Source organism: Anolis carolinensis, unplaced genomic scaffold, assembly GCF_035594765.1.
Source record: "Anolis carolinensis isolate JA03-04 unplaced genomic scaffold, rAnoCar3.1.pri scaffold_7, whole genome shotgun sequence".
Lineage (NCBI taxonomy): Eukaryota > Metazoa > Chordata > Lepidosauria > Squamata > Dactyloidae > Anolis > Anolis carolinensis.
In genome coordinates, this window is record NW_026943818.1 from 23,049,298 (window position 1) to 23,072,367 (window position 23,070).

General features: G+C 38.1%; 1 protein-coding gene across 1 annotated transcript in view; it reads right to left on the minus strand.

The window, feature by feature from the left end:
* Positions 1-4,856: 4,856 nt before the first annotated feature.
* The window catches only part of ksr1 (kinase suppressor of ras 1), a 147,900-nt gene continuing 129,686 nt past the window's right edge, over positions 4,857-23,070 (minus strand). Inside the window, exons 14-19 of the mRNA XM_062960164.1 lie at positions 21,906-22,002; positions 20,568-20,701; positions 18,821-18,952; positions 15,517-15,652; positions 15,256-15,389; positions 4,857-9,732 (exon numbers count right to left, since the gene is read on the minus strand). Of these exons, the coding sequence (XP_062816234.1) occupies positions 9,654-9,732; positions 15,256-15,389; positions 15,517-15,652; positions 18,821-18,952; positions 20,568-20,701; positions 21,906-22,002 (712 nt within the window). The 3' untranslated portion in view covers positions 4,857-9,653. The remainder of the gene's footprint in view (positions 9,733-15,255; positions 15,390-15,516; positions 15,653-18,820; positions 18,953-20,567; positions 20,702-21,905; positions 22,003-23,070) is intronic.

A 23,070-nucleotide genomic window follows, 5' to 3' on the forward strand; every position in this document is an offset into this window, starting at 1 on the left:
AAATTTCAGCCTAAGTTGGGTCCAGATCCATCAGTGTTTGGGTTCCCAGTGCTCTCTGGATGTAAGTGAACTACAACTCCCCCAAATCAAGGTGACCTCCAGTATTTTTGCTGGAATTGGGGGCTCTGTGTGCCAAGTTTGGTCCTATTCCATCTTTAGTGGAGTCCAGAGTGCTCATCGATTGCAGGTGAACTATACATCCCAATACCCACAACTCCAAAATGTCCAGGTCAATTCCCATCAAAACCCACCAGTATTCAAATGTGGGCATATTGGGTATGTGTGCCAAGTTTGGTCCTATTCCATCTTTAGTGGAGTCCAGAGTGCTCATCGATTGCAGGTGAACTATACATCCCAATACCCACAACTCCAAAATGTCCAGGCCAATTCCCATCAAAACCCACCAGTATTTAAATGTGGGCATATTGGGTATGTGTGCCAAGTTTGGTCCTATTCCATCCTTAGTGGAGTCCAGAGTGCTCATCGATTGCAGGTGAACTATACATCCCAATACCCACAACTCCAAAATGTCCAGGCCAATTCCCATCAAAACCCACCAGTATTTAAATGTGGGCATATTGGGTATGTGTGCCAAGTTTGGTCCTATTCCATCCTTAGTGGAGTCCAGAGTGCTCATCGATTGCAGGTGAACTATACATCCCAGTACCTACAATTCCAAAATGTCCAGGCCAATTCCCATCAAAACCCACCAGTATTCAAATGTGGGCATATCAGGTATGCATGCCAAGTTTGGTCCAGATCCATCATTGTTTGGATTTATAGTACGCTCTGGATGCAGGTGAACTACAACTCCTATAAATCCCTCCAAAGACCGGATCTTGTATGAACAACCCTTCAAAATAATTCAAAGTTAGGTGGGGAACAACGCATTCCCACGGTCCCAGGCTAGCAAGTTCTTCATTTCGCTTCCCTTAAACAGATTCGGTTTCAATCGACACAGCATTAAAGTTGAAGGTTTTCTTATCAGAAAATAAAAATTGCTGGAACTTACTTGTCTTGTTTATAGTTGCTAACTTCCTGTATATATTCCAGTCTGCTCTGCCTCAAAAAGTACATGGAAAACAGATGCACAAATACAGTACTTCTACCTGACAAAGAACGGAAAAAAGATTTAGCTTAATGCTTCTAGATAGATCAGTTAGTATCTTAACAAATGGAACTAATGTCAATTGATGAAGATATATATTTACTGTATATGCTCAAGTATAAGCCTAGTTTTCAGCCCTTTTTTAGGACAGAAAAAAACCTTCGGCTTATACTCGGATGAGGGTCCTGGTGGGCTTATATTCAGATCGGCTTATACTCAAGTATATATGGTATATTTATTATTTTACTCTATTATTATTGGTATTGTTACATTTATTATTTTACTCTATTATTATTATTATTACATTTATTATTTTACTCTATTGTTGTTACTTTTACATTTATTTTACTCTATTTATTATTACATTTATTATTTTACTGCATTTATTATTATTATTATATTTATTATTTCACTCTATTATTATTAAAAGGATACATAAGCACATTTACATTGAAGAAGATGAAAATAATGATTTAATCAGAGTTGAAGTCTTATCTTAAATTACAGTTTGAGGTAAAGATTCAAAAACATTTAAACTGCTGATGCCTCAATTAATGTACTGTATATACTCAAGTATAAGCCTAGTTTTCAGCCCTTTTTTTAAGACTGAAAAAGCCCCCCTCGGCTTATACTCGGGTGAGGGTCCTGGTTGGCTTATATTTGGGTCAGCTTATACTTGAGAATATATGGTACATTTATTATTTTACTCTATTATTATTACATTTATTATTTTACTCTATTGTTGTTACTTTTACATTTATTTTACTCTATTTTTATTATTAATAATACATTTATTATTTTACTCTATTTATTATTACATTTATTATTTTACTGCATTTATTATTATTATTATATTTATTATTTCACTCTATTATTATTAAAAGGATACATAAGCGCATTTACATTGAAGATGAGAATAATGATTTGATCAGTTGGACAGTCTTATCTTACATTTGAGCTTTATGTAAAGATGCAAAAACATTTAACCTACCGATGCCTCAATTAATGTAATTTTATTGGTATCTATTTTCACTTCTGAAATTTACCACCCTCGGCTTATACTGGAGTCAATGTTTTCCCAGGTTTTTTTGTGGTAAAATTAGGTGCCTCGGGTTATATTCGGGCCGGCTTATACTCGAGTATATACGGTAATTTTATTGGTATCTTGGCTTATACTGGAGTTTATACGGTAATTCAAATTTCTGAATAAAACTTTCCTATAAATAAATTCCTATACTATGCAACCATGTAGACCAGGGGTCCCCAAACTAAGGCCCGGGGGCCGGATGCGGCCCTCCAAGGTCATTTGCCTGGCCCCCGCCCTCAGTTTTATAATATAATATTTTTATATCAGTTTTAATAATATAATATATTGTATATACATATAATATTGATAATAATCTTACATTATACAATATAATACTAATAATAATACCATATAATAATATTAATAATATGGTATATATTACATATTATATAATAGTATAGTGGTATAGTTCAAGATAGTAATATATAATACTAATATTGTGTTATGCTAATAATATAATATATTGTATGTATATACAGCTGCTCAGAGTTCCCTTCGGGGTGAGAAGGGTGGGATGTAAATGTAGTAAATAAATGCAGTAAATAATTAATTAATTTTAGACTTAGGCTCGGCCAAAGTCTGACATGACTTGAAGGCACACAACAACAACAACAACAATCCTAATTAACTTGACTATCTCATTAGCCAGTAGCAGGCCCACACTTTCCATTGAAATCCTAATAGGTTTATGTTGGTTAAAATTGTTTTCATTTTTAAATATTGTATTCTTTTGTTGTTGTTGTTGTTGCACTACAAATAAGACATGTGCAGTATGCTTAGGAATTTGTTTGTATTTTTTTTCAAATGATAATCCGGCCCCTCAACAGTCTGAAGGATTGTGGACCGGCCCTCGGCTTCAAAAGTTTGGGGACCCCTGATGTAGACATTGAAGAATTCTGAAACGGTAAACATCTAAATGTAAAATGGAATGTTTGTTTACTACATATTGGACTAAAATCTGTTGTTACGTCTGACTAGAGTAGATCTTATTAAAATGAAATTTCCTTTGTGTTGACTCAGAAAATCAACACTTTAGTCTTCATAGGCCTATCAGCAGCATATGATACTGTATATAATCGCCTTCTCCTGAGGAAAATGTACAATATCACAAAGGATAACCAAATCCCCTGCTTCATAGGAAATCGGCTACAAAACAGGAGCTTTTTTGTTGAGTTCCAGGGTCAGAGAAACAGAAGAACGGCCTGTCTCAGGGGAGCGTGTTTGCTCCATCCATGTTCAACATTCACACAAATGATCAGCCGCTGCCAGAAGGGACAGAGAGTTTGGTCTATGCTGATGATCGTGCCATCACCGCTCAAACAGAGAGCTTTGAAATGGTTAAACAGAAGCTCTCTGAAGCTTTAGGTGCTCTTACTGACTGTTACAGGGAAAACCAGCTGATTCCTAATCCATCTTAAACACAGATATGTGCCTTTCGCTTTAAGAACAGACAAGCATCTTGAGCTCTGAGGATGACCTGAGAAGGAGCATTGCAGTACAACGAAATACCTGGGAGTCACTCTGGACTGTGCACTGCTTGAATATCAAGCAAAAATGGGTGCTAGAAACAATATCATACAAAAGCTGACAGGCACAACCTGGGGATCACAACCAGAGACAGCGAAGACATCTGCCCTTGCGCTTTACTACTCTGCTGCTGAATACATCTCACCATGTTAAAACAGTGGATGTGACTCTTAATGAGACATGCCATATTATCACAGGATGTCTATGCCCCACACCGCTGGAGAAATTATACTGTTTAGCTGGCATTGCACCACCTGACATCCGTCAGGAAGTAGCAGCCTGTAATGAAAGGACATTTCCAGCCTATTCTGTTTAGATAACAGTCAGCACGCCAATGCCTTAAATCAAGAAACCGCTTCCTAAGATCTACAGAGATGCTTGCAGGAACACCTCAGCAAGCAAGAATCCAAAAGTGGCAGGCTAAAACCCAGAACCTCAATTTGAGGCAGATACCTGATGAGAAACTTCCTCCTCGGCACATAGAAGACTGGGAAACTTGGAAGGCACCGAACAGACTATACTCTGGGACGAGATGCAGAAATGGGGTACAACATGCGAGTGTGGAGAAGAGTAGACCATAGACCACTTACTACAACGTGGCCTGAGCCCCACCACATTCACAACGGAGGACCTTCTCACAGCAACACCAGAGGCACTCCAAGTGGACAGCTTCTGGTCAAAGGAAATCTAACATAATGCCAAGTTTTTAACTTTGTTTGTGGCACAGTGAGTTAAAGTGCTGAGCTGCTGAACTTGTGGATCATAAGGTCCCAGGTTCAAATCCCAGGAGCGGAACGAGCGCCCGCTATTAGCCCCAGCTCCTGCCAACCTAGCAGTTCGAAAACATGCAAATGTGAGTAGATCAATAGGTACCACTCCAGCGGGAAGGTAACGGCGCTCCATGCAGTCATGCCAGTGGCCACATGACCTTGGAGATGTCTATGGACAACACCGGCTCTTCGACCTAGAAAGGGAGATGAGCACCAACCCCCAGAGTCAGACACAACTGAACTTAACGTCCGGGAAAACCTTTACCTTTAACTATACATTATAGCTGTATTCTCAATTTGCTTCTGTCACGACAAATAAATAAACCAAGAAACCACACAATTTCAATGACAAACTCACACTGAGTTTGGTTCATCCAGAGCAAAGTTTTATTCACATCGAAGAACTCCAAGATATTCAGAATGTCAATGAGCATCGAATGCACTTTCTCTCCTTTTCCCGTTTTATTTTTAAACAGATGCATGAACTAACGCAGAGCGCTCTTTGTTAATACTAACCATTTTTAAATTAAATTAATTAATAGCCGTTCCGGAAGACAAACCCCGTTGATAGAAAATATATTTATATATATATATATTTATATTTATATATTTACTGTACAAAGTTTACAATACATCTGAAAAGCAAAAAAACAAAAGTAAATGTCCATTTTTCACCGCATTACAGACTTCATTTTACAGACACAAGTTGAAATTGTGGCGAAAGAGACCCTTGAACAAACAGCTGCGCTTCACTTTTATTTATTTGTACAACACCAAAAAGATTTAACAGCCACACAGTGCCGATTCACTCCTTTACAATCACTACGAGAAAAAACAGTTACGAACACTTAGGCGCAGGGATCCCTTTTCGCTATTATGCAACACTCCTGGCGCAATTCAGATACAACCGTTCCCGGCATATTCGACCACAAGGAAAGTTTGGTGTGTCTCTTTAGGGGTGACTTAACTACAACTTCCATGGGTCATGCTGGCTGGGACTGATAGGACTTGCAATCCAATGCTATCTGAAGACCCATATGTTCCCCAACTCTGCTCCAAGATGGGAAGAATAGCCTTTGGCCATCCAAAAAAAACGTGTCAAAACTGGAGAGCCCTTAATGAAGCCCTGGAGAAACATCTCAAGATGTTCAAATGATGGCTGCTCAGTTGGGTTGCTGTGAGTTTTTCGGGCTATATGACCATGTTCTAGACGTTTCCTGACGTTTCGCCCACATCTACAACTTGCCTAGTTTCCAACAGACCTGCCATAGATGTGGGTGAAATGTCAGGAGAGAATGCTTCTAGAACATGGTCATATAGTCCGGAAATCTCAGCCTGATGTTGTACTCACTTATTCGCTTGGATCGTATTAAATGGACTGAAGTTAGCCCACATCTATGGCAGGCATCTTCAAGAGATCTGTTGGAAACTAGGCAAGTTGTAGATGTGGGCGAAACGTCAGGAGAGAATGCTTCTGGAACATGGTCATATAGTCCGGAAATCTCAGCCTGATGTTGTACTCACTTATTCGCTTGGATCGTATTAAATGGACTGAAGTTAGCCCACATCTATGGCAGGCATCTTCAAGAGGTCTGTTGGAAACTAGGCAAGTTGTAGATGTGGGCGAAACGTCAGGAGAGAATGCTTCTGGAACATGGTCATAGAGTCCGGAAATCTCAACCTAATGTTGTACTCACTTATTCGCTTGGATCGTATTAAATGGACTGAAGTTAGCCCACATCTATGGCAGGCATCTTCAAGAGGTCTGTTGGAAACTAGGCAAGTTGTAGATGTGGGCGAAACGTCAGGAGAGAATGCTTCTGGAACATGGTCATAGAGTCCGGAAATCTCAACCTAATGTTGTACTCACTTATTCGCTTGGATCGTATTAAATGGACTGAAGTTAGCCCACATCTATGGCAGGCATCTTCAAGAGGTCCGTTGTAAACTAGGCAAGTTGTAGATGTGGGCGAAACATCAGGAGAGAATGCTTCTGGAACACGGTCATATAGTCTGGAAATCTCAACCTGATGTTGTACTCACTTGGACCGTATCAAATTATTGTATCAAATTATTCACTTGGATCGTATCAAATGATCTCACGGACTGAAGTTAGCTCACATCTATGGCAGGCATCTTCAAGAAGTCCGTTGGAAACTAGGCAAGTTGTAGATGTGGGTGAAACGTCAGGAGAGAATGCTTCTGGAACATGGCCATACAGCCCGGAAAACACACAACCACCCTGTGATTCCAGCCATGAAATCCTTTGGCTGCTTAAATGTTTTCCCCGCAATAAAACAACCTTTTTCATCTTGCGTACACTCTCATGGCCTTCCACTGGGGCTACAGTAGTCTCACTTATCCAACACTCGCCTATCCAAGGTTCTGGATTATCTGCTTAGAACTGGATTATATGAGGCCCCTTCTACACAGCTGTATAAAATGCACACTGAAGTGGATTATATGTCAGTGTGGAGTCCAGATAATCCACTTCAAAGCAGATAATATAAGATTATAAATGGGTTATATGGCTGTGCAGAAGGGCCTTGAGCCTACTGTAATCCAGTTAAAATCTGATAATCTGTATTTTATAGGCAGTGTGGAAAAGGCCCAAGTGAGGCCTAACTCTGCCTGTCTCCTGGGCTGAGTGGGTTGCTAGAAGACCAAGTGGGCGGAGCTTAGCCTTCTAACTGGCAGCAATTGGATAAAAACAATTATTCCTCTCCCTATAATTAGGACTTTATTTTCTTTTCTTTTTGTTGTAGAGGCGTGGATGAGGGGTTGTGCTGTCAATTTTCGAGGTTGTGGGGTGTTTAGTTTTGTTGTTTTGTCCGCTGCCGTGATTCCATCACTCTTCTATATATATATATTATTAGTATTATATCGTATTACAATATAATATCATGAATAATTATATGTATATACAATATGTTATAATTACAGTAGAGTTTCACTTATCCAAGACTAGCTTATCCAACGTTCTGGATTATCCAACGCATTTTTGTAGTCAATGTTTTCAATACATTGTGATATTTTGGTGCTAACTTCGTAAATATAGTAATTACTACATAGCATTACTGTGTATTGAACTACTTTTTTCATCAAATTTGTTGTATAACATGATGTTTTGGTGCTTAATTTGTAAAATCATAACCTAATTTGATGTTTAATTGGCTTTTCCTTAATCCCTCCTTATTATCCAACATATTCGCTTATCCGACGTTCTGCCGGCCCGTTTATGTTGGATAAGTGGGACTCTACTGTATATAATTAATACTCTTATATTGTATTATTAGTATTATATCGTATTACAATATAATATCATGAATAATTATACGTATATACAATATGTTATAATTATTAGAACATTCCCACTTGCCTCCAACAGACAAGAGTTCTTTCTCCCACCCTGCGGATTCCACAGATATATAAACTTCCCTTCCCTAGCTTCCAACAGACCTCACAAAGTCTATCATAGATGTGGGCGAAACATCAGGAGAGAATGCTTCTGGACCATGGCCAGAAAAACTCACAGTCTGTCCTTCAACAACACATTTTTATGACTATTCCTGGGGCTCAGAATAAACTGCCCCCCTTTAGCATCCTTCCGTTATATGACTTGAAAATTCAGAAAAAAAAATATGCAGAACCATTCACACAAAACTGAATTCTTTCAGAGGACATTGCACTCAACCGCCTTACAATCTGGAGCCAGAGTTGTGAAAAATATTTCTGTTTAACATTCTTACTCTTTTTTTTTTAAATTACATCCAGGCCGCACTGAAAGATACTACACCTCTCTGCTGCTCTCTGACTCCTGTTCTGCGATAACCTATAGTGTCGCCAGGTTCTGTGCGGCAGCAATTTCCATCAGACGGACGATGACTGACCCCACAGGGCCTGTAGCCAGAGCAATCTGTTATAACTGAAATACTGCAAATGCTCCCTCTATCCCCCTCCAGAGCCTCTTAGTGGATCCATATTTACTATTAGCTGACCCTGCTAATAATCTGCTTTTAATTTGTTTTTATTATAGCATGTTTTTAACTTGTTCTTTTATCTGACTTTTATGGGAACTGTGATTCCCCTTTTCGGGCACCTGTGCCCATTTCCATATATTCTGGTCATAGACCGTAATAAATTGCTACTACTACTACTCTTTTTATTAGATTTGGGGAGAAGCTGGTTTTCATCAAGTGATCTATCCATCTCCAGGGAGCTGGAGACAAATGGAGCAACCAGATGCAGGACAATGTGGGCAATATGTGGGCCTCCAGCTATAGCTTCCATCACCCCAACCACTGACCATTTTGGTAGCTGGGAGTCCAGTGGCAGCTAGAAGGTTACATGATGCCCGAAGGGGAGAAAACAGTGGTTACGAAGGACTGAGACACAGGTGTGTAGGAAATGACACAACCATCCTATTTCAGGTGCCCACCCCAAGACGTCCCACCCCAACCCCCCAAAATAATGAGAGGTAGAAGCTTGTTTTCCAAAATATTTTCAACCATGATACAAACATCGATGCCATACATCACATTTCATGCTTCAAACCATGTCACAAAACACAAAACCACAAAACAATTCCAGTCACCATCGGAGTCCGTTATCCGAGGACCGTCCACTCCGTTTCACATCGCTTTCAAACTCCACAGAGAAGACAACGAAAACACCTTTCGGTCAAGGTGGCACCTCTTCACAACATTCCCAGTATCACTGGGAGAAACCCGGCAGTGTCAAACTGATTGGGTATTTTTGTTCACATAGACATGCCCTTCGGTAATGTGCAACCGCCACTTCAAATGTTCTGAAATATCCGAGAACTTCTTCACAGGTGAAAGCCAAACGATATACGAGCTTACAACACTTCCATAAATTAAAAAAAAACCTTATATCACATTTATTATTACCCATGGAAAATACAATTCACACAGGGGGGAAAAAAGGAATTAGAATGTAAACAAAATGAACTTGCTGACTCAAGAAGAGGGCAGAAGAAACACAAGAGAAGTGAGATCTCGCTGGCGGGGCAGGAATGGCTCAAGGTGCCCCTTCCGTGCTTCGGGAAGCGTCCGCCGAGGTCTCCAGTAGCTTTTTCCAGGCGTGAAAGCAACACGGACAACAGTTAGGAGTCAACGGCTATTTTAAAAAACACACCAAGTTATATCTTTTGATTACTCGTTTCCAAATCTCCCAAGGCAAACCGTTCAAACCGGATGACACCTTTGCTACTGTTAATGCTGAAGAAGAAGGATGGGGAGGAGGGACGGTGGGGAAAGGAAATTGAAACAGTTACATTGGCAGTCCTTGTACAAAAGCGAGAAGCATTTTCGCTCTGAATTCACAGCACAAAAAAAAAGCTCCTTCAGGGAGTTTAGATTATTTTACTCATGACCTTCGGCTCAATCTGTTTAGTTATGAAACAGGAAGTCTCTTCCAGATGCCAAGGAGAAAAGTTACTCTAGACAGAATCCCTAACAGAGCTTCTGGGCACCGCAATTTAAGGGAAATGTTGACAAGCTAAAAAGATCAACGGTCTGAAGAACAAGCCCTATGAGGAGTGGCTTAAAGAGCTGGGCATGTTTAGCCTGCAGAAGAGAAGGCTGAAAGGAGACATGATGGCCAAGAATAAATATGTGAGGGGAAGTCATAGGGAAAAGGGAGCAGGAATGGTTGCTTACCTGTAATGTTTTTTCTTCGAGTGGTCACCCGTGAAATTGGCACATATGGCTGTGCACATTTCACAGAGACTACGAAGAAGAAGGAATGGTTGCTTAGCTGTAACCATGTTTCTTCGAGTGTTTACCCCTTGAAATTGGCACATACGGTTGTGCGATTTCACGGGGACCACGAAGAAGAAGGAATGGTTGCTTACCTGTAACTATGTTTCTTCGAGTGGTCACCCGTGAAATTGGCACATATGGCTGTGTGCATTTCACGGGGACCACGTGAAGTAACTCGAAGTAACCGTGTTTCTTCGAGTAGTCACCCATGAAATTCGCCCAGCCATATGTGCGCATTTCATGGAGACCATGAAGAAGAAGGAATGGTTGCTTACCTGTAACCATGTTTCTTTGAGTGGTCACCCATGAAATTGCACATATGGCTGTGCGCATTTCACGGAGACCACAAAGAAGAAGGAATGGTTGCTTACCTGTAACTATGTTTCTTTGAGTGTTTACCTGTGAAATTGGCACATATGGCTGTGCGCATTTCACGGGGACCACGTGAAGTAACTCAAAGTAACCGTGTTTCTTCGAGTAGTCACCCGTGAAATTCGCATAGTCATATGTGCACATTTCACGGGGACCACGAAGAAGAAGGAATGGTTGCTTACCTGTAACCATGTTTCTTTGAGTGGTCACCCATGAAATTGCACATATGGCTGTGCGCATTTCACGGAGACCACAAAGAAGAAGGAATGGTTGCTTACCTGTAACTATGTTTCTTCGAGTGTTTACCCATGAAATTGGCACATATGGCTGTGCGCATTTCATGGGGACCACGTGAAGTAACTCGAAGTAACCGTGTTTCTTCGAGTAGTCACCCGTGAAATTCGCATAATCATATGTCCACATTTCACGGGGACCACGAAGAAGGAATGGTTGCTTACCTGTAACTATGTTTCTTTGAGTGTTTACCCGTGAAATTGGCACATATGGCTGTGCGCATTTCACGGGGACCACGTGAAGTAACTCAAAGTAACCGTGTTTCTTCGAGTAGTCACCCATGAAATTCGCCCAGCCATATGTGCGCATTTCACGGGGACCACGAAGAAGAAAGCTTGTTTTTTGCTGCCCTGGAGACTAGGATGCGGAACAATAGCTTCAAACTACAGGAAAGGAGATTCCACTTGAACATGAGGAAGAACCTCCTCACTGTGGGAGCTGTTCAGCAGTGGAACTCTCTGCCCCAGACGTTGGTGAAGGCTTTGAAACAGAGATTGGATGGCCATCTATCGGGGGGCTTTGAATGCGATTTTCCTTGGCAGAATGGGGTTGGACTGGGTGGCCCACGAGGTCTCTTCCAATTCTAGGATTCTATGATTCTATTACAGTAGAGTCTCACTTATCCCAGGTTCTGGATTATCCAACGCATTTTTGTAGTCAATGTTTTCAATGCATTGTGATATTCTGGTGCTAAATTCGTAAATACAGTAACGTTCTGGATTATCCAACGCATTTTTATAGTCAATGTTTTCAATGCATTGTGATATTTTGGTGCTAAATTCGTAAATACAGTAATTACTACATAATATTACTGTGTATTGAACTACTTTTTCTGTCAAATTTGTTGTATAACATGATGTTTTGGTGCTTAATTTGTAAAATCATAATCTAATTTGATGTTTAATAGGCTTTTCCTTAATCCCTCCTTATTATCCAAGATATTCACTTATCCAAGCTTCTGCCGGCCCGTTTAGCTTGGATAAGTGAGACTCTACTGTATTTGTTTTGCTACTACGCAAAGATGTGTCAAATCAATCAAGTAAAGCCCTCATATGTGTTGTCGAAGGTTTTCATGGCCGGGATCACAGGGTTGTTTTATGTTTTCTGGGCTGCACAGCCATGTTCTAGAAGTACAGTAGAGTCTCACTTATCCAATGTTCTGGATTATCCAATGCATTTTTGTAGTCAATATTTTCAATACATCGTGATATTTTGGTGCTAAATTCGTAAATACAGTAATTACTACATAGCATTACTTTTTCTGTAAAAATTTGTTGTAGAATATGATGTTTTGGTGCTTAATTTGTAAAATCATAACCTAATTTGATGTTTAATAGGCTGTTCCTTAATCTCTCCTTATTATCCAACATATTCGCTCATCCAACGTTGGATAAGCGAGACTCTACTGTATTCTCTCCTGACATTGTGGGCGAAACGTCAGGAGAGAATACTTCTAGAACATGGCCATACAGCCCGGAAAACATACAACAACCCCAAAGCCCTCATATAATGTGTGTGGTTTATCTAGTAAAGCTTCTAATCCATCTCCACCTTTATAACAATCCCAACGTTCTTGGAACTTAAGCCGCGAGATCACCCTTGAATGCTCTGTCGCTGGATAGCTCAAATGCACAGATGAAATACCACTGACATATACACCCCTATATTTTAAAAATCCCATAGAAAAGACAAGCACGCACAATGCTGGCTGGTTTTTTGTTTGTTTGTTTTTGCTTACACCTTGCTTACGAGGCTAGTGGTAAAAGAGTTCAGAAAAGACAAACCACCCGAGGAGAGACGGGATCACAAGTGCTGCAGCCGGCTGAACACACTTCAGAAGTCGAGGAGTTAATCGGGCTCAGAAGGGGGTTAGTAGCGCGACACAGTCCTTGCAGACAGGAAGGGTTATTTCAAGTGAGCAGCCGCACCAAGAGAAGAGGCGGGAGAAAGGAATTCAGAGAAGCGTCAGGAGCGCCCAAGGGTTAAACACGGGCAGGATGTGTGTGAGTGAGAGAGTGTGAGTGTGAGTGTGTGTACACAAGTGCAGAGTGGACGTCCAAGTGGCCGTGTGGGTTTGGGACACAAGAGAGCATGCAAGGTAGGACCCAGCTATTGCGTCAGTAGCTACAACCTATAAGACAGAAGGTGGAAAGCAAACAAAAAGAAGGAAGGACATACAAGAGAACAGAGAGTTAGTCCACCATTATAGTTCAAAAGACAGCCATAGAACAAGGGAAACACGCTACTATCATAGCTGTGCCCTAAAAGGGGTTGCCACAGTTAGTTTCCTATCCATAGAGCGAGCTCTTTTTGGTTGTTTGGGCTGGGTTTTAGCATAGCTACAATAAATCTTGCCGGTTGAAAGATTGGCAGTTCGAAGCCCAGGTCGGGGTGAGCACCCGACCTTCAGCCCAGCTTACTGCCCACGTAAGCTGTAACCATGTTTCTTCGAGTGGTCACCTGTGAAATTCGCACATAGGGCTGTGCGCATTTTACAGAGACCACGAAGAAGAAGGAATGGTTGCTTACCTGTAACCGAAAACAGCTGTGAGTATATACTGTATATACTCGAGTATAAGCCTAGTTTTTCAGCCCTTGTTTTAGGACTGAATAATAATAATAACAATAATAATAATAATAATTTTATTTTTATACCCCGCCTCTATCTCAAAGGGGACTCAGGGCGGCTTACATGGAGCCAAGCCCGAATAAAAACAACAGCAATATAAAACACAACAATAGACAAAAAACATGCACAATTATAAAAATTTAAACATTAGCCAATAAAAACAAATGACAAGAACTAATAAAAACATGGATTAAAAAGCCCCTCTCGGCTTATACTCGAGTGAGGGTCCTGGCTGGCTTATATTTATTATTATTTATTTACTACATTTCTATCCCACTCTTCTCACCCCGAAGGGGACTCAGAGCGGCTTACATATCAAATGTACATACAATATATTATTAGCATAGCACAATATAAGCATTAAATTACTATATTGTACTAGATCATCATATGGTAATATTATTAGTAATATTACATTTAATATATAATATATAATTAACATTATATTATTAATTCGTATAATATTGTATTACATTATAATATTATTATCAATATTATAAGTACATACAATGTATTGTATATTTATAAATTATTGTATATTATATACTCGAGTATATATGGAACATTTATTATTTTTCTCTATTTTTATTGGTACAGTAGAGTCTCGCTTATCCAACGTTCTGGATTATCCAACGCATTTTTGTAGTCAATATTTTTAATATATCGTGATATTTTGGGACTAAATTCGTAAATACAGTAATTACTACATAGCATTACTGTGTATTGAACTACTTTTTCTGTCAAGTTTGTTGTATAACATGATGTTTTGGTGCTTTATTTGTAAAATCATAACCTAATTTAATGTTTAATAGGCTTTTCCTTAATCTCTTCTTATTATCCAACATATTCGCTTATCCAACGTTCTGCCGGCCCGTTTATGTTGGATAAGTGAGACTCTACTGTATTGTTATTATTAAAAGGATACATAAGGGCATTTACATTGAAGAAAATGAGAATAATGATTTAATCAGAGTTGGACAGTCTTATCTTAAATTAGAGTTTTATGTAAATACAGTAGAGTCTCACTTATCCAAGCTAAACCAGAAGGTTGAGAGTTTGTAAGCCCAGGTCAGGGTGAGCTCCTGACCTTTATCCCAGCTTCTGCCTACCTAGCAGTTCAAAAACAAATTTGAGTAAATAAATAGGAACCGCATTAAAGCAGGGAGGTCTTTAGGCATGTGTCCTCTAAAGAAATGTGACTTCTACTTTTTTCATACGTATATATTAACCTTTCTTTTTCTCTTTTCTTTTTTCCTTTTTTCTTTTCCTTTTTCTTCTCTATTACTATTATATTATTATTGTATTATAAAATAAATCTTAATAAAAAGTATTTAAAAAAAAAAGAAATGTGACTTCAGCAGAGTTACAACAACACATGCTGATGGAGAACTTAAATCGATGGGACATAAGTAGGGATTAACATATTTAAATGGATGTATTTTTATGTAACACAGTCATGCCGGCCACATGACCTTGGAGGTGTCTACGGAAAACGCCGGCTCTTCGTCTTAGAAATGGAGATGAGCACCAACCCCAGAGTCGGACACGACTGGACTTAATGTCAGGGGAAAACCTTTACTATTTTTATGTCTAACACTTGAGTTAGCGCCCATGTTCTATGTTTGCCTACCAGCAGATTAATAAAAATGCAATTGGCAGAAGCCAAAATACGGGTCAATACGTACTCGGCTGATTTCCAGAAGTGTCCCGGATGAGAGAGCCTCCGGTTGAGCTTTGGCAACTTTTCAAGCATGTCCATCAGAAGCGTGAAGCTGGGCCGCTCGCTGACATCGAAAGACCAGCAGGCGGAGAGGATTTCCTTCAAAAGGAAAATCACACGTGAGTTAGGTTTGTTTGGATGATGGAGTTGGCCAAGCTGGACATAAACCTCCGCTTATCATTGCAAAGGCAGCTGCGGTTGTATAGCTCTGTATGGGTCTACTTACGCCGACTTCTTTCCCCAGGCTGCTTGAAGAGAGGACCTGCTTCATGCCTTCACCGCTCCCGATCTGCCAGATCAGAGCCTCTGCCGGCTGGCTCTTATACGGCCACTCTCGGGCTTGGAGCTCGTACCACACAGTCCTGAAAAACCCAAGGAATTGAAACATTAATTTCTGCGGAACCACAAAAACCTCTACCAATCTAAACTGTATATACTCGAGTATAAGCCTAGTTTTTCAGCCCTTTTTTTAAGACTGAAAAAGTCCCCCTTGGCTTATACTCGGGTGAGGGTCCTGGTTGGCTTATATTTGGATCAGCTTATACTCGAGAATATATGGTACATTCATTATTTTTCTCTATTATTATTGGTATTATTACATTTATTATTTTTCTCTATTATTATTGGTATTATTACATTTATTATTTTTCTCTATTATTATTGGTATTATTACATTTATTATTTTTCTCTATTATTTATTAATGTACAGTATTTATATTCCGCCCTTCTTTCTCACCCCGAAGGGGACTCAGGGCGGATCACATTATATACATATAGGGCAAACATTCAATGCCCAAATACACATAGAACTGAGACAGAGACAGACGCAGAGGCAATTTAACCTTCTCCTGAGGGGATGTTTGATTCTGGCCACAGGGGGGAGCAGCTGCTTCATCATCCACTGTGATGGCACTTCCTCATTCCAATGTCGTAAATTAGTTAAATTTGCCTCCCCACTTTATAAGTGGTACCTTATTTCCTACTTGATAGATGCAGGGTTGCTAGGTCAGCAACGAGCAGGAGCTATTTTTTATTCTTTAATTGACGGGTGCTCACCCCACCACGGGCTGGCCTCGAACTCATGACCTCATGGTCAGAGTGATTTATTGCAGCAGACTGCTCACCAGCCCGGCCCCAATATTATTATTGGTGTTACTGTATTACATTTATTATTTTTCTCTATTATTGTTGCTACTATTACATTTATTTTACTCTATTTTTATCATTATTGTTAATACATTTATTATTTCACTCTGATCTTATTATTATTACACTTATTATTTTACTCTATTTATTATTACTTGTATTATTTTCCTGTATTTATTATTATTATTATTATTATTACATGTATTATTTTACTCTATTATCATTAAAAGGATACATAAGCACATTTACATTGAAGAAGATGAGAATAAGGATTTGATCAGAGTTGGACAGTCTTATCTTAAATTTGAGCTTTATGTAAATATTCAAAAACATTTAACCTACTGATCCCTCAATTCATGTAATTTTATTGGTATCTATTTTTATTTCTGAAATTTATCAGCCTCGGCTTATACTGGAGTCAATGTCTTCCCAGTTTTTTTGTGGTAAAATTAGGTGCCTCGGCTTATATTCGGGTCATCTTATACTCGAGTATATACGGTACTGGAGGAATTAATCTTTAAATGAGACCTACCCGTCTTCCTTGTTCACCCTATATTTTATCCTGAGCCTTACGTGGAGTCTGCATAATTTTTACCTCTCTATATTTTACCCTATGCTCAGACTCAGATGACTTGTTATGTTTTATGTTGCTTATGTTGTTTATATGGTTTATTGTTTATATTGGTTTTAATTCATGGCTGTTTTAATGTATGTTGATATCGAGCTTGTGAGCCGCCCCAAGTCCCCCTGGGAGAGATGGGAGCGGGATCCAAAAATAAAGTTGTTGTTATTGTTATTGTTATTATTGACACAAAGACATAGTATGACACAGCAAACAAGATAGATATGCTGGATTTGATATCACAAAATCACAAGTCAAACACTTTCCAAGTGTCTAGGACTGTGTGATGTATTATTATTATTATTATTATTATTAATTGTATGACACAGCAAACAGGATAGACATGCTGGATTTCATATCACAAAATCACAAGTCGAACACTTCCCAAGTGTCTAGGACTGTGTGATTTATTATTATTATTATTATTATTATTATTATTATTATTATTATTATTATTATTATGTATTGTATGACACAGCAAACAAGATAGACATGCTGGATTTCATATCACAAAATCACAAGTCGAACACTTCCCAAGTGTCTAGGACTGTGTGATTTATTATTATTATTATTATTATTATTATTATTATTGTTGTTGTTGTTGTTGTTGTTATTATTATTTATTGTATGACACAGCATACAAGATAGACATGCTGGATTTGATATCACAAAATCACAATTCAAACACTTCCCAAGTGTCTAGGACTGTGATATTTTTTATTATTATTATTATTATTATTATTGTTATTTTTATTTATTGTATGACACAGCAAACAAGATAGATATGCTGGATTTCATATCACAAAAACACAAGTAGAACACCTCCCAAGTATCTAGGGCTGTGTAATTTATTATTATTATTATTATTATTATTATTATTATTATTATTATTATTTTATGACATAGCAAACAAGATAGACATGCTGGATTTCATATCACAAAATCACAAGAAGAACACCTCCCAAATGTCTAGGACTGTGTGATTTATTATTATTATTTTATTATGACACAGCAAACAAGATAGATATGCTGGATTTCATATCACAAAATCACAAGTTGAACACGTCCCAAGTGTCTAGGACTGTGTGATGTTGTATTATTATTATTATTATTATTATTATTATTATTATTATTATTATTATTATTAGGAGTTGTAGTTCACCTACATCCAGAGAGCACTATGAACTCAAACTATGATGGATCTGGACCAAACGTGGCATGCATACCCGATATGCCAAAATTTGAATTCTGGTGTGGTGGTTGTTGTTATTATTATTATAATTTATAGGAGTTGTATTTCACCTACATCCAGAGAGCACTATGAACCCAAACAGTGATGGACCTGGATCAAACTTGGCATGCATACCCCATATACCAAAATTTGAATCCTGGTGTGGTTTGATGGAAATTGGCCTGGACATTTTGGAGTTGTAGGAACCGGGATGTATAGTTCACCTGCAATCAATGAGCACTCTGGACTCCACCAAAGATGGAATTGAACCAAACTTGGCACATAGAGCCCCCATGACCAGCAAGAAATGCTGGAGGTCTTTGGGGTAACTTCACCTTGATTTGGGGGAGTTGTAGTTCACCTACATCCAGACAGCACTGGGAACCCAAACACCGATGGATCTGGTCCAAACTTGGCACACAGACCTACAGAACCACCATGTCTAACTCAAGTCCAAAACACTTGGAGGGCCCAAGTTTGCCCATGCCTGGGTTAGAGGATCCTCCGGTGGATTGTCTTTCCTTCTCTTACCCAAAAGCATAGACATCAGCAGCTTTAGAGAAAGGGAGCTTGTCTTCATCCTTCCCAGGAGCCATCTCACGTACAATCTCCGGGGCCAGGTAGCAGAGCCAATCGTGCGGCAGCTTCAGTTCGTTCTCACGCCTAAAAGAAGAAAAAGACTTCAACTCTAAAGCCATCCTTCCAAAGAGGCAGAGGATGACTCAAAATATTTATTTATTTACATTTATATCCCGCTCTTCTCACCCCAAAGGGGACTCAGAGTGGCTTACAAATCAAATGAACATACAATATATTATTAGCATAGACCAATATAAGCATTAAATGACTATATTGTACTATATCATTATATGGTAATATTATTAGTAATACAGTAGAGTCTCACTTATCCAAGCCTCGCTTATCCAAGCTTCTAGATTATCCAAGCCATTTTTGCAGTAAATGTTTTCAATATATCATGATATTGTGGTGCTAAGTTCGTAAATAGAGTAATTACAACATTACATTACTGCGTATTGAACTGCTTAATATTGATAATAATATTATAATGTAATACAATATTATACTAATAATGATACAATATAATAATTATTATTATATATTATTTATTAAATGTAATATAATGATATAGTACAATATACAGTAGAGTCTCACTTATCCAAGCCTCTCTTATCCAAGTTTCTGGATTATCCAACGCATTTTTGCAGTCAATGTTTTCAATATATCTTGATATTGTGCTGCTAAATTCGTAAATACAGTAATTACAACATAACATTACTGCATATTGAACTACAGTAGAGTCTCACTTATCCAAGCCTCTGGATAATCCAAGCCATTTTTGTAGTCAATGTTTTCAATATATCGTGATATTTTGGTGCTAAATTCGTAACTACAGTAACATAACATTACTGCGTATTGAACTACATTTTCTGTCAAATGTGTTGTATAACATGATGTTTTGGTGCTTAATTTGTAAAATCATAACCTAATTTGATGTTTAATAGGCTTTTCCTTAATCCCTCCTTATTATCCAAGATATTCGCTTATCCAAGCTTCTGCCGGCCCGTTTAGCTTGGATAAGTGAGACTCTACTGTATTACATTTAATATATAATATATAAATAATATTATTATATTGTATTATTAGTAGTCTAATATTGTATTCCATTGTAATATTATTATCAATATTATATGTATATACAATATATTTATTATTATTTATTTATTAGCGACATTTATATCCGGCCCTTCTCACCCCAAAGGGGACTCAGGCCGGTTTACAAGTATATATATATACATACATACAATATATTATATTATACGACTATATTGCAATATTATTAGTAATACTGCATGTAATATAAATATACAATTATAATAGTGAATTATAATTATTATTACATTGTATTATATTGTAATATTATTATTAATATTACATGTGTATACAATATATTATAATATTAGTATAGTATAATATTATTATATATTATTATATCATTAAATTGATACAGGAGACATAGTGGAAAGATGTCTTCCTGGCTCCGCCTTCTTCATTCTGTTCCAGAATGGCAGTTATAAATTATTATAAAATAGAGTTGCCACGTCCAACAAGTTGGCCTTCTATTTGCAAGGCACGCCACACATTTTCTTATACAAAGACAAGCTAAATACTGTTTCTTGTTTATGGGGAACTCGATTACTTATCATCAGTTTAACAGAGCAGATCTTGGACTTGGCGGGGAAAAGATATCAATACTCACCGTCCCTCCTGAACGACACCAGATATTCCGAACAGGCCGAAGTCCGTGATCACCACTTTGCCATTTTCATAGAAAATGTTCTTGGATTTGAGATCTTTATGCACAATCCCTTTTGCGTGAAGGTACCCCATGCCCTGAGGAAACAGTAAACAGTACCAATAAAATTACATTAATTGAGGCATCAGTAGGTTAGATGTTTTTGAAAATTTACATAAAACCCTAATTTAAGATCAGACTGTCCAACTCTGATTAAATCATTATTCTCATCTTCTTCAATGTAAATGTGCTTATGTATACTTTTCATAATAATACAGTAAAATAATACATATAATAATAATAACAAGATGAGAGTGAAATAATAAATGTATTAATAATAATAATAACAATAAAAAAGAGTAAAATAAATGTAATAGTAGCAACAATAATAGAGAAAAATAATACATGTAATAATACCAATAATAATAGATAAAAATAATAAATGTACCATATATTCTTGAGTATAAGCTGACCCAAATATAAGCCAACCAGGACCCTCACCCGAGTATAAGCCCAGGGAAGCTTTTTCAGTCTTAAAAAAAGGCTGAAAAACTAGGCTTATACTCGAGTATATACAGTAATTACTGGTGATTTACCTATTCGGTAACACTGTTAATACATAAGCACATTTACATTGAAGAAGATGAGAATAATGATTGTATCAGAGTTGGACCGTCTTATCTTAAATTTGAGCTTTATGTAAATATTCAAAAACATTTAACCTACTGATGCCTCAATTAATGTAATTTTATTGGTATCTATTTTTATTTCTGAAATGTACCGCTCTTGGCTTATACTTGAGTCAATGTTTTCCCAGTTTTTTGGTGGTAAAATTAGGTGCCTCAGCTTATACTCGAGTATATACGGTAACTTTAAACAGGCAGTAATCCCAATCAAGGTGGCCAATTGCAAAGTTCACACTTGCCTCCAACAGACAAGAGTTCTTTCTCCCACCCTGGATATTATTCCACAGATACATAAATCCCACCTGCCTAGTTTCTAGCAGACCTCACATAGATGTGGGCAAAACATCAGGAGAGAATGCTTCTGGAACATGGCCATACAGCCCGGAAAACTCACAGTAACCCAATGAAGGGAACAATGGGCACTGCTTGTTTTGCTATTCAGCAAGAGGAAGGTCTATACTGAAGCTTATCCCCATCTGCTCAAGATATGTACTATTTGAGAGATCGCTGAGGGTTAGTTGAAAGTGACAAAACAGTTTGCCAATGACCAGATCTAAACTGAACAGTGCCTGCCTCATGGAGGGTCAATTAAAGAAATTCTAAAAATATTTCTTACCTTAATAATCTCCTGGGCTATCTGCCTGGTCTTGTTAATGTCCAGGGATATTTTGGGGTCTCTTACGAATGAGTGAAGTGTCCTTCCTTTGCAGAAACTAAGGCAGAGGGACAGAAGTAAGTCTCAAGAAACTGACAATACCGTGTTTCCCCGAAAATAAGACAGTGTCTTATATTAATCTTTGCTCCCAAAGATGTGCTAGGTCTTATTTTCAGGGGATGTCTTATTTTTCCACAAAGAAGAATTCACATTTCTTGTTGAACAAAAACGAACGTTATATAGTGTACAGTAGTTGTCATCATAAACCAGCATCACCAGACAAACTGTGAATCCTATCAAGAATTTCTTATTCCTACCATTATTTCCATTTACAACAATCTATGGTACGTACATTTACCAATCCTGCATGTTTGCAAACAAAAACTTTGCTAGGTCTTATTTTCGGGGGAGGCCTTATATTTAGCAATTCAGCAATGACATGAAGGGGGCGGGGCTGAAATATGACATGAAGGGGGCGGGGCCTACCCTTCTGACTGGCAGCCAGGGGGAAAACGGCTCTTCCTTATCCTCTGTAATTTGGACTTTATTTTTCTAGGTTTTTAAAATTGAAAGACACAGATTGGATGACTATGTCTTTTGTGGCCAAATTTGGTGTGATTTGGTTCAGTGGTTTTGTTGTTTACTCCATAGGGAAAACACACATTACATCTATCTATATATATAAAAGGGTAATGAAATTTCGGCCTAGGACAAAACAACAAAACTACACATCCCAGGAACACTAAACTTGGCAGCACAACCCCTCATCCATGCCTCTACGTTCATACAACAAAAAGAAAAATAAAGTCCTAATTAGAGGGAGAGGAAGAATTGTTTTTATCCAATTGCTGCCAGTTAGAAGGCTAAGCTCCGCCCACTTGGTCTCCTAGCAACCCACTCAGCCCAGGGGACAGGCAGAGTTAGGCCTCACTTAGGCCTCTTCCACACTGCCTATAAAATACAGATTATTATTATTATTATTATTATTATTATTATTATTATTATTATTATTATTATTATTAACAGCATTTATATTCTGCCCTTCTCACCCCGAAGGGGACTCAGGGCGGATCACATTACACATATAGGCAAACATTCAATGCCTTTTAACATAGAACAAAGACAA